The sequence below is a fragment of the Varroa jacobsoni genome, unplaced genomic scaffold (assembly GCF_002532875.2).
Source record: "Varroa jacobsoni isolate VJ856 unplaced genomic scaffold, vjacob_1.0 scaffold_462, whole genome shotgun sequence".
NCBI classification, from domain to species: domain Eukaryota; kingdom Metazoa; phylum Arthropoda; class Arachnida; order Mesostigmata; family Varroidae; genus Varroa; species Varroa jacobsoni.
Window position 1 is genome coordinate 367,390 of NW_019213364.1, and position 14,688 is coordinate 382,077.

The window sequence follows — 14,688 nt, forward strand, 5'->3', positions numbered from 1 at the left end:
CGGAGGCTACCATCTATAGAGTCACATGTTAACAGGGAAAGTTTCGTATAGCATCCTTTCCATATCTCGTTTAGGCTGGCAGCGGAGCTGTGAAGAGACGCAACGTAAATCCGTTTTGTTACGTATTGCACACACGAATCGCGACGTGGGCGATAGCGAGGACGCCGATTACAGCCTGTAAGCTCGGTCGGGTTTGCTGTTGGTGAAGGGTGCACGTCATTCAAATAATAGCCCTCTTTCAATCCCCGTGCTTTATCTAATTTTTATTAATTTGGTACTTCTAATTTCGATATACGTACAAATCGGAACGAGTCTACAGGAAGTCCACTCGAACGCTTTCGTGCACGTTTATACATAGCTAAATTTGGTTGTTTTTTTGCTAAAATTTACAGTTTTTTTTCTTGATTAGCATCGAACTCAGATGTGGTTCAATGGTGGGACAGTTCGATGACTTTCGCTGCTGTTTTGTATTTGGCTTCGTGTAGACGGATTAATATGTACTTCTTTGAAGTGAGAGGAGTGCTAATGTGGAACACTAAAAAATACGGGTAAGTGTATTTAATAGCTCTGCGTTTACTCACTACAACTTACTGCTCGAAACTTGTCGCGTGTTGATGCAGAGAAAGATGGTCCCAAAGCTGAGTGCCTCGATACCGTCCTCGGCCGTGGTGATTGGACTTGGAACTGTCGCAACAGTCGCTGCCTCGTACGCGGTCTATCAACATGTCGTTAACCGTGCCAAATTCAAGAAATTAGGGACGGTTAGTTTCGGCATTAGCAAAATACTTCTAAGTACTCTAGCAAGCTTTCACAAATACCTGCCTCGTCTTTAAATAGGTTAAAAGAGGGGTCTCCCTTCGCTGTGAAAGCTTCATATATATTGTTTCAAGATTAGAACTTATTTGGTAGGGGTTCGTTCTATAGGTAACTAACGGAAACATACACTGCGAAATCTAGAGAAACCCGCTATACACTTTTGCAATTTTTGTCCACTAAATTATACCAGATAGCTCTGTATCAGTCGTACGCAACTCGTTAACATCGACTTGCTTTTATAGAGTTTTTAAAATCTTTAGCTATTCCTAGATAGCGGAAGTTGTTTACTGTCGTGATCTTCTACGTTTTTCGCAGGTAAAAAGACTTTTTATTTACCCGATAAAATCTCTGCCACCAATAGAGTTGACCCGAGCCTATGTAACAGTCCACGGCATGACTTATAAAGACCTTCGAGACAGGTAATATTTGTATTGTTTTAGTTATTTAAGACGTTGTATTAGATTTATCTGGCGTCAACCGCCGTTAGCACAGGTGTCTGTAGAGTGCTTCGGCCCGAAAAGTTCCCCAGTTATCTTTGAAAAGTTTACACATACGGGCGGTACCGAGCATGCGCTAAATTCTCCTAGATTAATAAAATGTTCGCACAGACTACACGAATCCATGACGTGTACTCCTACCTCCCATTGGAACTAGCAATAAGAGACTACTTCGGTCTGTTATATTTGGAATAAAATTACCTTTTTTAGTATTCCATGTATTTCTTTTTTAAAGGTTAAGCGTTTTCGCTTTGGGAATCGGATTGGAAATCTAGCATTTTGAAGACTCTACGTTATATAACATACAAAGAAAGGTCGGCCTACTAAAGGTCCTTCTAGGTACTGCAATACTAGTTCACTAAATTGACATATTCAAAAACATAAATCGAGTACCATACTTAATGGGGCTATAGGGAATTTATGTTGATCAACCCGATGGATGGAAACAAGTCCGTCTCGGCGCGCGAAGAGCCCAGACTACTTCTTCTACATGTGAATTATAATGAGGAAGCCAAGTGCCTTGAGATTACGTCTAAAGATCCTATGGTGAGGCAAACACAAATACACGAACGAACGAGCAAATCAACTAGATTAGTAAAAATTAATGAGAAAGTAAATAGATAGCAACTTTATGTTCACAGCAGGATAACGTATAGCGTTTCCCTTCAAACGCTGTATCTGTAATATCTAAAAAATAATTAATACATTAACAATTTGGTGGGAATACGCAGTCTTTTATAGCTAAGGGTTCTAGATGTCTAAAACTTGCCGTAAAAGAGCGTCCGTAATGTGATTGGCTGAAGAATCTAGCTAGAATTATGATGTTCTACTATAAAGTTTCACGTTTTTGATCTACGTAAGGCCGTTTTTGCCGCAACCACCATCACTTGAGCTGCAAAAATTTAATGTACGATATTAAAATGTAAACTCGAATAGCGGGCGTCACAAAATGTAGACATGTTCATGTTGAGCTTTACGATTACTGTTAAATGCTTCCACACTTGCCAGTATTACGTATTTTGATATGTGAAGTTAAAGACTTTCTTGTACGTAAGTTAATATTCAAAAGTCTGATACGTAATGCAGGTGCCCACCGGAACACTCGTGCTTTCGCTGGAGCCAGTTACCGTTGACTGGAATTCGCCCGACCAACTCGACATTTTGTGAGATCAATGAACTTGCCTATACAAATCTTCTGCTGGCTGTATTGCTGACCACATAGTTGTTTTCAGGATTTCTATCATTTAAGCGACTTTTTTTTTTCGTTTACAAATAAGTTCACTGAACACCCTATTTGATGAATGAATTTCAAGCCTTCAGTTATTCTCAATTGAGCCACCAACATGGTGCACGGTAACGAAAAGGAACCATAATATAAAACGTAGTGAAATACTGCTTTCCCAGCATAAGAAAACCGGAGCATGCTTACAAGTGTCTGCCAATCGCAGAAGCATCAGCGTGGTTCAGTAAATATCTCGGCAAGGATTTCAAGTTCGTGCGATTCCTCAGGCAAACTGTGAAGCGCCGTAAAGAAATACCCGTAAGTTCAAATCGACGCTTCCGTATTAACATCGCCAAGATTTCGCAAGATCAAAATACTTAAGCATGCAGTGTATGAAACAGTGTTTGTGTCACTTTTGAGCGTATAGGATCCCTTTACTATACGCGAGGAGATAGATCAAAACGGACTGAGCCAGAATGTAGCGGTGCTGAAAGTACCGAATCATTCACCTATTATAGATCACAGACATTATGTACAATGCCGCAGACTTCGAGTAAGCCTACGTTCAACTCTTGCATTGTATTTAATTGTTTCCTTCTGCTTGTATTCGCAGGATCGGTTTTACGATTTGGCAGAGCTCAATATTCTTTCAGAAAAATCTGTCGAGAACCTGAACGAGCTGATTTGCGATCCGTCGACTGACGTTTCGTACCGAAACTTCCGACCTAACATTTTGCTCGATGTCAACATGCCCTTCGAGGAGGACTATTGGGCTATTATGAAAATTGGAGATCTTGAAACTGAGTTCTTACAGCGATGTGTACGCTGTGTACTTATCACAATAAATCCTGATACGGGAGTAAAAACCGACAAGGAGCCGCTGACCACACTCAGAAAGTACGTAAAACGATTCTAGCAAAGATTTGTGAGAGATATAAGCTATAAATGAGTAAAAATATACAATAAAAAATATACACATTCAAAAACGAATTCAAATAATGCTCTCTAACGTGATTGATGCCTGTGTAAAGAACACAATTAGGCTACAAGGTACGAATTGCGCGAATATTTTTGTTAGATACCGGATCGACCGCAGTGAAGAAGGCATAGCAAAGTATCGTCGGCAGCCGCTTTTCTCAGCCAACCATGTGATTAGGCGGCCCGGCAAGATCTATGTCGGCCAATCGATTGAAGCCATTCGGGCTCCAAGGGAGATGCTGTAAATTTTCGTAATACATAAAGTCATCTGGCTGCCACCGACAACATTGGCGGTCACCGCCTGTTAGAACGGACAAGCCTCTTCCAAGGTAGCTTTATGCAAGTGGACCATGTTCGCGTGTTATCAAGCTGGAGTCTATCTCCTAAAGCGCTCAAGGGGGCATTTTTTATGGTCCGTCCTTAGACTCTAAACAATGCAGAAGCGATTTGCTAACACTAAAACACGACTGTTATCTTTGAATAAAATCGGATTCGCCAAACTTAACCGCTATGCATTTTTTCATTAGCTATGAACGAACAGCTCATACAGAGAAGGTTTCATTCGCTTCTTCAAATCATGGAGCGGCCCAAAAGGAGACAAGCTAACTAGGCCTGTAGGGACAATTATAATTTACCTGGTACTGGATAATCCTGTTATGCACTTGGCCTTTGATGAATGAACTAAAATGTTTAGTACACGCATGATATGTTTTTTTTAATTAGAATTAAAGTTAAAGCCGCGTTGGCGGTTTTGTGGCCGATCGTTCTCTATGCTATTTTTACCTGGTGCCTTTCTACACTTTAGGTATAGAAAAAATTATTCAAGTAAAAGTACCTACGATAGATGCGTCGAGTCATAGGGTTGGCACAGATAGTAACGAATGATCTTCATACTCTAAAAATTCGAGGCAGATTGTCCCCTAATCGTAAACCTCATTTAGGCTGTAACGCTAAACATTTACTGTTATGTGCCATTATCTGCGTGTCTGTTCCACTTGCGAATGAACCCGTACCGTTGACGTACCGTCGCGATATCTCAAATCGATGCTTACGGCAACGTTGATAATATTTGCATAGGCTGGCCACCATCAGCCCGGTTACAAATGGAAAGGACGCGCAGCTTCACTTTCCGGTTTCAGTTCTATGCCTATCACTGTGGTGATTCGCGGTCCACGAACGCAACGGTACGATACCCGATGAAGGCTTCCGTTTCCTTCACTGTCAACGAATAGTACCAGCGGCAGCAGTATTCGCGCAACAATTGCGAAACATCAAATCGTGTCTGTTTCTACCACTATGACCGACCAATTAATTCCATACAAAGACGACGGCGAATACGTCTGACAGATGAGGTCGTAGCCAGTTAGTTTACGCCCTGAAGTGACCGACCGTAGCCTGCAACGGTGGATCAGCCGTAACCTAGTATACGTTGTCTATGGTGTAACATTTTTCAATTAACAAATGTTCTACCGCTATATTTGTGTTAGCTATAGGCAATGATCGTTGTAATATTTTTCACCTATATATTGCGGCAAGCCAATTCGATAGACAAGTTCAGGTTATCGGCGGCTGCGTGCACAAACACGATGACCTTTTAGTTGACATCATCCGATAGGAGGAAAGGGCTGTCCTCATAATCTAAGCGCGCGATCTATATAAATGAGCATAGATATCCGGGAGAAAAGCACGAGTAGCGATAGACGCTGTGTTACCCGATAATTTATTTGCCTGGCTTTCAATATCAATTTCACAGCCTGAACAAATACAGGATTATACTGCCCTTAGGTAATGATTGAGATTTCCATAACGAAGCTGCAGGTAAATTTTCCAGGATACAGTCTTATGCTATTTCAATCTGACATGTTCGATTGACTTCTCTATCGTCGACCTCTGCAGATAAGTATGATCTGAGACGCGGTGGTTATTTCTGCATCAATTCCAAAGCTAGTTACGGCAGTCGGCCTCTAACCAGCTGCAACAGAGGCACAAAAAATAGGTTACGATAGAGGATAGTTGATTGTGCCTTAACATAGGTGCGAACTACTTGATTTTCGTCAACCTGTCGCACAAGTAATATTCTAATATTTGTTAGGTGTTGACACATGTAGCCATTAGCAAACGTTGAGACTGCCATCAAGCTTCGCCTGGCTAAAATCCGCGAATTTGGCCTATTGCCACCCAGACTTCCAGAGAGCGAATTTTTTTGTTGTGTTGAAATTTTTTTGCGAAATTTTGTTTGTTGTAGTTTAAGGGTATAACTTTCCGGCTTTTCCTTTTTTTTCCGGCACATCAATGCAATGTGTTTAGGTATCAGTTTCGTATCTGCATTATTACGGGTGGAGTCGTTTCCCATTTACTATCAATTAAACCTTTGCCGCAAACTGAAAATATAGGCAAATTACGCTTATTTGGGAAATGTCGCCAAAAAATAGACCCTTACTTGAAGCTTTAGGTCTATCGTTATTTGAAAGTATCATACCTATTTAACGGACCTACCAAGCGAACGTAGAGGTTTTTTAAGGAGCTATTGTTATCTTAATTATGTTTCCAGAGAATTTGTGTCGACTGGTTTTTGACTTTTTCGTGCCTCCAAATTTTGTTCACAACAGGTACGGTAAATGCGTTGAAATTTCTTCAAAAAATACACAGGTCTTAGGGCGAACGCAGACGTTGTCCGATATCAATAAGTTGAACATTATTGCTAATATAATCATCATCTATATATGGTATAAACGTAGTCTTATAAACCTAGAACCTAGAAATAGTTTGTTCGCCTACTCAATTGTCTACAATCTAATATTTATATTTATTACTTTTATTGTTAAGTCGAAACCAAATTGTTTTTCAATAATGTTGAATTACCCGCAAGCTTTATAATACTTAAACAAGCTATTTTAATTTCTCTACCTATCCCATTTAACTGAGCGGTATTATCAACACAGGTCGTCTGACTAATGTACAAGCAATAATTTCAACATATGCCTATAAGTAACAGGTTAAGATCGATCATGTTGGTCGGTTTTACCGTCTTACGTATTTACAGTTCACTGCGTACCGTTCATCAAATGACGTAACTATCGTTAGTGAAATATTTCGCTATAATTACACAAATGAGAGGAGATCGAATACGTCATAAGAAGTCAAATCTGAAATCTGCGTAGGGCTACTTCAGATTTCTATGCAGACCCTGGAGATTTCATGAGCACTGCAACGGATTGACTGAAGCGCTCCAGAACTTCTTCAAATCAGATCAGATGAGTCGCGGAACAGTTTGCCGTTGCATACTGATGCAGTACGTACTACCGCATAGCACCAAGTGAACTTCGTTGTTTAGAAAATTACCCGCTCACTATTAGAACATCTTCTTGAGTAGAAATGTTTACTCACGATAGGGCACCTTACAATGATATAGAGTCGTAATAAAATCGTTGAAAAACATAAAAACCAAAATCCACATACAAGTGTTTGCTGAAGTTGAAGGGGTCTATATAATTGAGTAAATCTTCTCGCGAATACTTAAATTAGTAAGAGGAGACAGGTTGGAAAGTATCAAAGCAATATACCTGTAAGCAATCATCTCGCATATCTTGTAAATTTCATAGCATATCCTCAAGTTTCCATTAAAATTATAGTTACTGACAAGGCCTGGGAAGGCTTGCCGACGAGCTAAGGCCTTTATAATAATTGCACTTCGGTGAATAGAACTTAATAGGGTATTGGCATAAAAAGTGCTTCAGCAGCAAAAGAAAATATACATTCTACATAACGGGTAAACCTACTTCTGGGTTGCTACAAGCCCACTTTCCCAGATTTCATTATAACTATTCTTTTGCGGAAACAGCGGTTTCGGCATTGTTATCGCTAGTTTTTTTAATGGTAATTTTTATTTGATATCCACATCTAAATGGTACACCGTATCCTAGAAATGTCGAAGCCATTTCTTATCATGAGCGAAGGACAAATATGTAGAACGGAGGTTATTGCATCGTAAGTTATTTCTCCCTCAGGATCGTTTCACCAACGGCGTAACGCTCAACATTCTATCCGAGAAACGTGTCGAGAACTTGAGCCACTTGATTCGTAATCCGAGGGCTATCATTTCTCACCGGAACTTCTGCCGTAATATTTTGGTAAACGTTTAGATGCCATTTGAGGAAAACTACTAGTCTACAATGAGAATCGGTGACGTCGCGAATGAGTTCTACTCCCAGTGTGATCGTTGTACCATTTCTACAATCGTGCTTGACACTAGCTAAAGGACTATAAATTTTAGAGTCACTGATTTCCCTCAAGAGGTATAGTGTATGCACCGTTTTATTCTTACCCGGCTTACCTATTGCCATCGGAAATCAGGTTATACCAACTATTGCCGTTTCGTGTGCCGGAAATAGCGAAGCGCATGGTCTATACCATCTGCTATCAACGTCTCCATTTTGCATCTTTCTATTTTTTACACTAATATTACAACGATGGCAATGATATGGTTGGATGCTTAATGCAAACGGAATATACAGGTCCATAGTCCAGCAACGCATTCGAAAGCGCCCACTTGCAACCCCTTTGGCTTTTCAACCATTACGCCCAAACATGAGATATGTGGCGCAACCGAAGCAGTTCGCAATGGTACTTATAAGTAGGAGCAAGTACTTGATTAACATAATATATTCTACCGAGACGCAGGAAGGTTTCGCCTTTCGATTACCGCCGATGCCCTATTTTAATTTACAATAAGTCCTATATTTGTATGTATTTTTCCATTCATCAGATTTAGAAAGGAATGACTACCCCGAGTCCCGATATCATCGCCAGCCGCGGTCTCGTGATTTTTCGGTAACTATAGTTATAGATGATGCAGTCTCTAAACATGTCGCCAATAAATTTCGGTTCCAACAAGTGGGTCAGTTTCTTTGTGAAGGGATTCTACTCGCTACTCAGCTCAGTCGAGGTCCCTGAATAAGCAATGATGATTGCTCATTACCGCCTTTTATATACTTATATACTGCTTATATATATATATATATGTATAATAGAATTCGCAACTATATCAATCTGTGAATATTCTAATGCTTAAGCGTGTAGCATCATGTAAAATCGTGCCAGTTAGAATAGCATAGTTTAACATGCTCTTTTAGGCATGCCTATCTTGACCTGATTATCTAAGGCTTGCTCTTCTGTTTCATCATAAGTATACTTCATCACAAATAAACAGTAGGCCCACCTGCTAACGCTGATATGGACACTAACAGACTAGTTTATATAGATTTTCGAGATAGGTACATTTGCTTTACCCCAACTGAACGGCTCTTAGATTCATCTACTGCTAACAGCATTTAGATAGGAAAACTATTTCAATATATGTATATTTGTTTCATTCATGAAGTTGCCTCGGGTTCCGTCACAGCCTTTTTACGCTACCCTACAACAAAATGGTTTCAATGGTATCGACACGACATAAGTGCCGACAACCTAACTAGGCAAATCTAATCGCTACCTTTGTATTTCTGTCATTTTAGGAAATTCACGCTGATCGACCCAACAAAGTTTATTATTACAGCCCGCGAGAAACCCACTATGTTCCTCCTAAATGTAGTTTATAATAAATTTATAATAGGTAACAACAAAAGAAAAGATGTCTTGAGATCTCATCTAAAACCCCTAGATAATATAAAGCTTGATGTTTTTTTGCTCTGAAAATCAGGATTTCTTCCCATGATACTATCTAAATAATTTGAAAAAAAAAATACAAAACAAAAAAAAAGAAACTTTGAAGTGACTAACAAGGTCTTCATAGGACAAAATTCGCTAATTATCTGTCCAGTAGCAGTTAATCGCGAGGTGTCACAGATGTTTAAGACAGGTATCTTGCAGCAAAAACGTTGGGCTTCGATAGACTGTAGTATTGCGAAACAGTATAGCGTGTACTTAGATTCGTGTAGGCCAATTCGGGTACTAAGAGCTTCTAGTTTTTAAAGGAACCAGACCATTTGTTTGATAGCATGTGCATTTCTTGTTTTTAATTCAAAATGTTTTTTAACGCCAGTTACTGATCTCATAATTTGTTTGCAGTCGGTGCTTTCATGCCCAGAGCTTCTTTTCAGGAGAGGTATTCAAAGAATTACAATTTATATTTTTATAGCGATATTCTAATTTGAATTAGTCAAATGGTCCGAGGTGATTTAGGCTAAACTCGGTGTATTTCTGAATTGGCTGCTCTTCTAGACATTTCTAGAAACGCTTGAACTATGATTGAAACCCATTTCGGGCGACTGGAATTCGCCAGAGCTTGTTACAGCCAAATAACTAAGGCATATTAGAAAACATACACTATCAATTAAATCATCAAAAGGTAGCCATAGACAAAAAGGTACATCTCTGCAGAGGTCATCAAGTAGAACGTATAACTTCTATTTGATGCTTGTGAAAATTACATTTTTTTTAACACCGAGTCTGTACAAATGTCTATCAAACGCTGATGGTTCCACCTGATCTAGTAAATACTATGCCAAAGATTGTAAATTCGTTAGACTTATCGGATTAGTCAGTAAGCGTCACAGAGATATATCAGTAAGTGTTGCTATTTTTAGACCTGTCGTATTACGTTACTTAATTAACTTAGTTCATTAAGTTTCCAAGAACGCTGAATGAAACCATTGCCCTGTCCGAGTCGCCCCCTGCATATCTACGATCGGGATCGGTTACTGCGTTTATTTATTTACTTATGTACTTATTTCCGCTAATAGGATCGACTATACTCACGCAAAAACGCCCCATATCCTATCAGAATAGATATAGAATAGTCGACCTGATTCGAGATCCTTCGGCCAATATCACGTTCTGGAATTTTGGGTCTTGCATCCTGGTAGACGTTAAAATGTCTCTTGATAAAGATTATTGGTTACCTACGAAGACTGGAAATAACGTCACGGTAGAAATGCGATAGCTGTATTCGTACAACAGTGGATCTCGACACTGGCGTAAGGAGTCCTGTAGGCGTAGGGACCAGTGATTACGCTTAGGAAGTACGTCCAACTCTTTGCTTTTTTCCAGTCACATAGACATTCGCGCTTTGTGGTAGGCCGTACCTTTTGATTTGATGAACGTCTCAGTCGAATTCTTATATACCCTCCAGGCGCCATATCGGTCGCAGCGAAATGTTAGGGCCACGATGCACCTTGGATGGCATACAGACACTGGAATAGACGCCGGACAAGAGATTCTGGCCATACGAGCGTCAAAACACCTGTTGTAGGTGCCGCGATGAGATTGGATCCGTGTGGTTCAGGTCAATCGAAACGTCAACCAAACCAGCTTAACTAAAAGCACTTCGATTTCAAACACATTTACAACAAGGCCTTAAAATGAAAGTAAATAGATTTTATCGAAAATAAGCTCTAACGCATGAATATTAACAAAATTTTCTAAACAATTCAATAGACATTATGGAATCGGTCGAAGCGAACTATAACAGTTGGGTCTATCTGGCCCTGGACGTTTGCAATAAATCGCTCGGTCGATTTCACAATAGCACATACATTACGGTTAAATGTATAGAACACCACAGGTTTTTTATATGCTGTGATTTTTTGCTTGTTATCGTATAAGTAAGTTGTCTTTTAGAAATAAGGGCGCATTTAGGTTATGTATATCTCATTATAGTCCAACCGGTTATAGGCAGATTCGCTCTAACAAGTCGATTTAGCCGTGGTACCTGTAGAAAGAAGACTTTGATGGAGGGATTCTAAACTCACGCTAAAATAGATCCGTCCCGTTGGCGACCACGATTTTCTTGCTTTTCCAGCAAACTTCAATCGTGGCCCGCAAACTTTAATAGAAAAACCCGTTCAATAAATATCTATTTGAAACTGCGGCTATGTGAAGTGTTTAGGAATAGGTGACACGTTCAGTGGCGGTCGGAAAGCTACGTTGTCTTCAGCGTATGCGAGACCAATTGTCCGTTAATGGGAATACTATGCGATTTTTTTTGGCCTATTGTCTGAAAATGATTTCAGATTGCAACACGTCAACAAATTTCAGAAGAAATACAAGAATGAAGGAAAGAAAAAAAGAACACAAAATTGACCTCGAAACCTCCACGAGGCATCCGGAACTCAATTTCCTGTAGCTTTAACTTACCTAAACGGTTAACGAGCTTCCTAATCTCAACCGAAGGTTGCTGTCTTCTATTAAATCAATTTCTTTGATAATTTATTTCAAAGTACTAGATACAGTATCACAATAAATACTTGACAAACTGGCTATCCTGGAAGCGTTCAAATATTGAACGGTTTCTCATTGCGTCACGAAGTATACAAGCACGCTATGGTCCTACCGCTTGTAAACATTATTTGCTCTAGAAACAATTAGAAGTCTTTCAGACGGCTTCAAAAAAGCTACTTGTTAACGCCAAATTGTTGATACGGGCTAGTTGAAGTTCATTGTACAAACGTTATACACATAGCGTATACCTTTATGTATCAATGGTTAAGAATAAATCTTCCGACCGATTTCTTCAACCTATCGATCGTTGCACCATCTCAGAAAGGAGCTGGCAGTATTACCGTTGTTATAGCATCTTCTCGCCAGCAGAGTTTACGGCATTTTGAAACTGCCTCTGTTGATCCTCTCCCCAACCCCTCTCCAGTATTTCCTCGGCGCTTGGTCCCCTCTAGTTACCTCGGCTCGTTGCCGTCCGGTTCTCCCGCTCTGCTCCAGTTCTTACCGATACGGCGGCTCCAGAACAAGACTCTATCAGCGGCTCCCACTTTTCTCCTAGGCGTCGATCCCTCTACGCGATCCTTATGGCACGATCCCTTTATTTCGACCAACAACAACGGGCGGTTCCAGTCCAGCCCACCCGCAGTCACTCTCCGTCGACTTCCCGCATTTTCTCTCGGTGAACTGCTAGCTGCGCTCCGTTCAGCTTCTCGTCGTTTTCGCCGAAGCAGATCACAACACCGTAAGAGTAGCGTGATAGCAGGCTTAGTGTTTCGAGAACGAACGAAGCAGGCAGGCAGGCAGGCAGGCAAACTAGTGAGTGCGTGGTGGGAGTGTGCAAGAAAAAAGAAAACGGCGGTGAAGAGCTATGTAGACATACAGTACAGGGCAATAGATGCTGGAAGCAGAGCGAGGCCGACAATCAGAACAACCAAGTCATCAGGATCAGGATACCGGGAGAAAACGAAAGGCCGCAGCGGCAGCAAAATTGCAGCAGAGAGACATATACAGATAGAAGAGACGAAACCAAAGTGAAATAGTCTTGGCTTCATGGAGTTTTACCGTTGCCACCAGTGACGGCAGCAACAACGACGATGACGGCGACACAAAAGAGACACCCACAGAGGCAGCTGTCCGCACCAACGCTTGTTCAGTCCGCCTTGCTAGACAGCAGCTACTGCACCAATAAGCGAAGCAAACAATAGAAGCGCTGCTAGCGCACTAGTGAACGTTGGGTGAATCGGCGTTCACAAATGTCTTACGATTTTCCTGCCACAACCTCGGTCTCCTCTTCCTCCATAGTCCTTTAACCCGTACTGTGCCGTGAGTGAGTGGGTGGGTGTCCTGTATAGGGCTCTATCTAGTAGCTTTTCGGCTGTTCAACTCCTGCCGCTACCAATCACGATGAGAGCGATGGTGGCGGCCAGAGAAGTTGGAAATGAGAGGCGCGAAGGTTTGGGAGGCTACAGTGGCAGAGTCGGAAATATTATTGTTAAATATTTAGCCTATTTTTAGGAAGGACCTAGAAGGCAAACAAACTCATCTTGCGACCTATTTTTTTGAGAATTTTCTCTGCCTCGAAGCGAGCCTCGGTAGGAAAGGTGGCGATTGCCGCGTCGAGCTACCCGAACGAATCCGGCTGCGGGCGAACGCACTTGAGACGAAGCAGAATTTGAGCAACACAGTTTCCCTACCCATCTGGAGTTTACGGACGCTTAACTTCAACGGTTGAGCATCAAGCCAAGATGGCAGATAATAATGCTAGCTACTACTAGAGCAATAGTTGTGATGTCCGTTTCAGCCCTTTTGAAGAATTCTATCCTTCAGCGTACGAATCTCACTCAGCAAAACGAAGCATTTACCCGCACCATTAAATTGAAAGCAACTTTTATGAAAACACAGGGAAAACAATCATGTCAGGCTCCGATTTCCTAGCTATTTACATATACAACCACATAAGCAGCTGCATCATACGAAGTAGCGTCTGTGTTAGGATGAAACGTCTAGTTATAATTAATTATATTCCTTTTCGATCAATGACAGTTGGCATAGAAATGAAGAAAAGAAAAGGTCCAGATAGGTTTTAGCGAAGTGTTTAGTTGACATTCTCTAAAACATCATTACTTACGACGGAGAGAGCAATTCCGATTTATGAGCACGTTCCAATAAAATGTATGTGATCATTAATAAGTATCAACATCGTGACGTACGCTTGAATCGTACGAATGTGCTACCGGAGAGCAAAATTTCAATAGGGTATCTCAAGTAGTCGCCGTGATAATTTAGTTTATAACGTACTTTCTTGCTAATTTTAACGATACGTTGTGGTCTAGGTTCGAATCCGGCCGTGGTTAGACAGATAGACTTCGTTTCTTGCTGGGAGCCATCATCGCTGCCCAACGGCGACACTGGCGAGAAAAACAGTCTAGGAACGCTTGTCCTTTGTTAAAAGATCATCTATTCTAGGCCTTGGTGAAACATAGCGTATGTAGTCTTGTTATCATGAAGTGGCAAAATAGGTTTCTGTCAAAGATATTGATTTGTCGGTATTTTGAAATTCTAACCATTGACGGTGTTCACCGAAGATTGTTTTGGCGGCAACACGTCTACGTACCATGCTTATTAAGAAGCGACGTGTGTTTTCCAACTGCTCGTGTGTGATGTTTTTACGATATGTGATTTCGAATGATGGTAATCAATACAGGCAGAGTTGACTTCCATTACGTATTGCATCACTGATCCTATAGAAGGGGAGCTAAAAAACGTAAGCCAAGCAAAATTCATCCATTTGTGACGGAATTTGATGATCGACAACGAATGAGACATCAAGGGAGATTCCTAAACGGCGCACAAGCGTATCATGCAGACTAGCGGCGTTGGCCCGAAAAATCTTAGAGCATTTACCCTTCCCCAATAACACTGCAGAATAGTCAACGTTCAATCGAATATTTAAAAGTGGGT

The 14,688-nt window shown here is 40.9% G+C and overlaps 1 protein-coding gene and 1 long non-coding RNA gene across 3 annotated transcripts; both read left to right on the plus strand.

Annotated features, from left to right (window-relative positions):
* Positions 1 to 33: 33 nt before the first annotated feature.
* Positions 34 to 4,018, plus strand: LOC111260643 (mitochondrial amidoxime reducing component 2). Of its 2 annotated transcripts, XM_022833561.2 has the most exons (8): positions 34 to 177; positions 621 to 761; positions 1,132 to 1,235; positions 1,727 to 1,859; positions 2,400 to 2,476; positions 2,718 to 2,853; positions 3,149 to 3,432; positions 3,614 to 4,018. In XM_022833561.2, exons 2-8 carry the CDS (start codon positions 627 to 629, stop codon positions 3,756 to 3,758), a joined length of 1,014 nt encoding a protein of 337 aa, XP_022689296.1. In that variant the 5' UTR covers positions 34 to 177; positions 621 to 626; the 3' UTR covers positions 3,759 to 4,018. The 2 variants fall into 2 exon arrangements, with proteins under 2 accessions (XP_022689296.1, XP_022689297.1); XM_022833562.2 differs by lacking the exons at positions 34 to 177; positions 621 to 761 and adding an exon at positions 214 to 548.
* A 417-nt stretch (positions 4,019 to 4,435) lies between these two features.
* Positions 4,436 to 9,159, plus strand: LOC111260647 (uncharacterized). Its single transcript, XR_015311146.1, has 3 exons — positions 4,436 to 7,808; positions 8,279 to 8,343; positions 9,027 to 9,159. It is a non-coding gene; the product is annotated as an uncharacterized LOC111260647 (long non-coding RNA).
* The last annotated feature ends 5,529 nt before the right edge of the window (positions 9,160 to 14,688 follow it).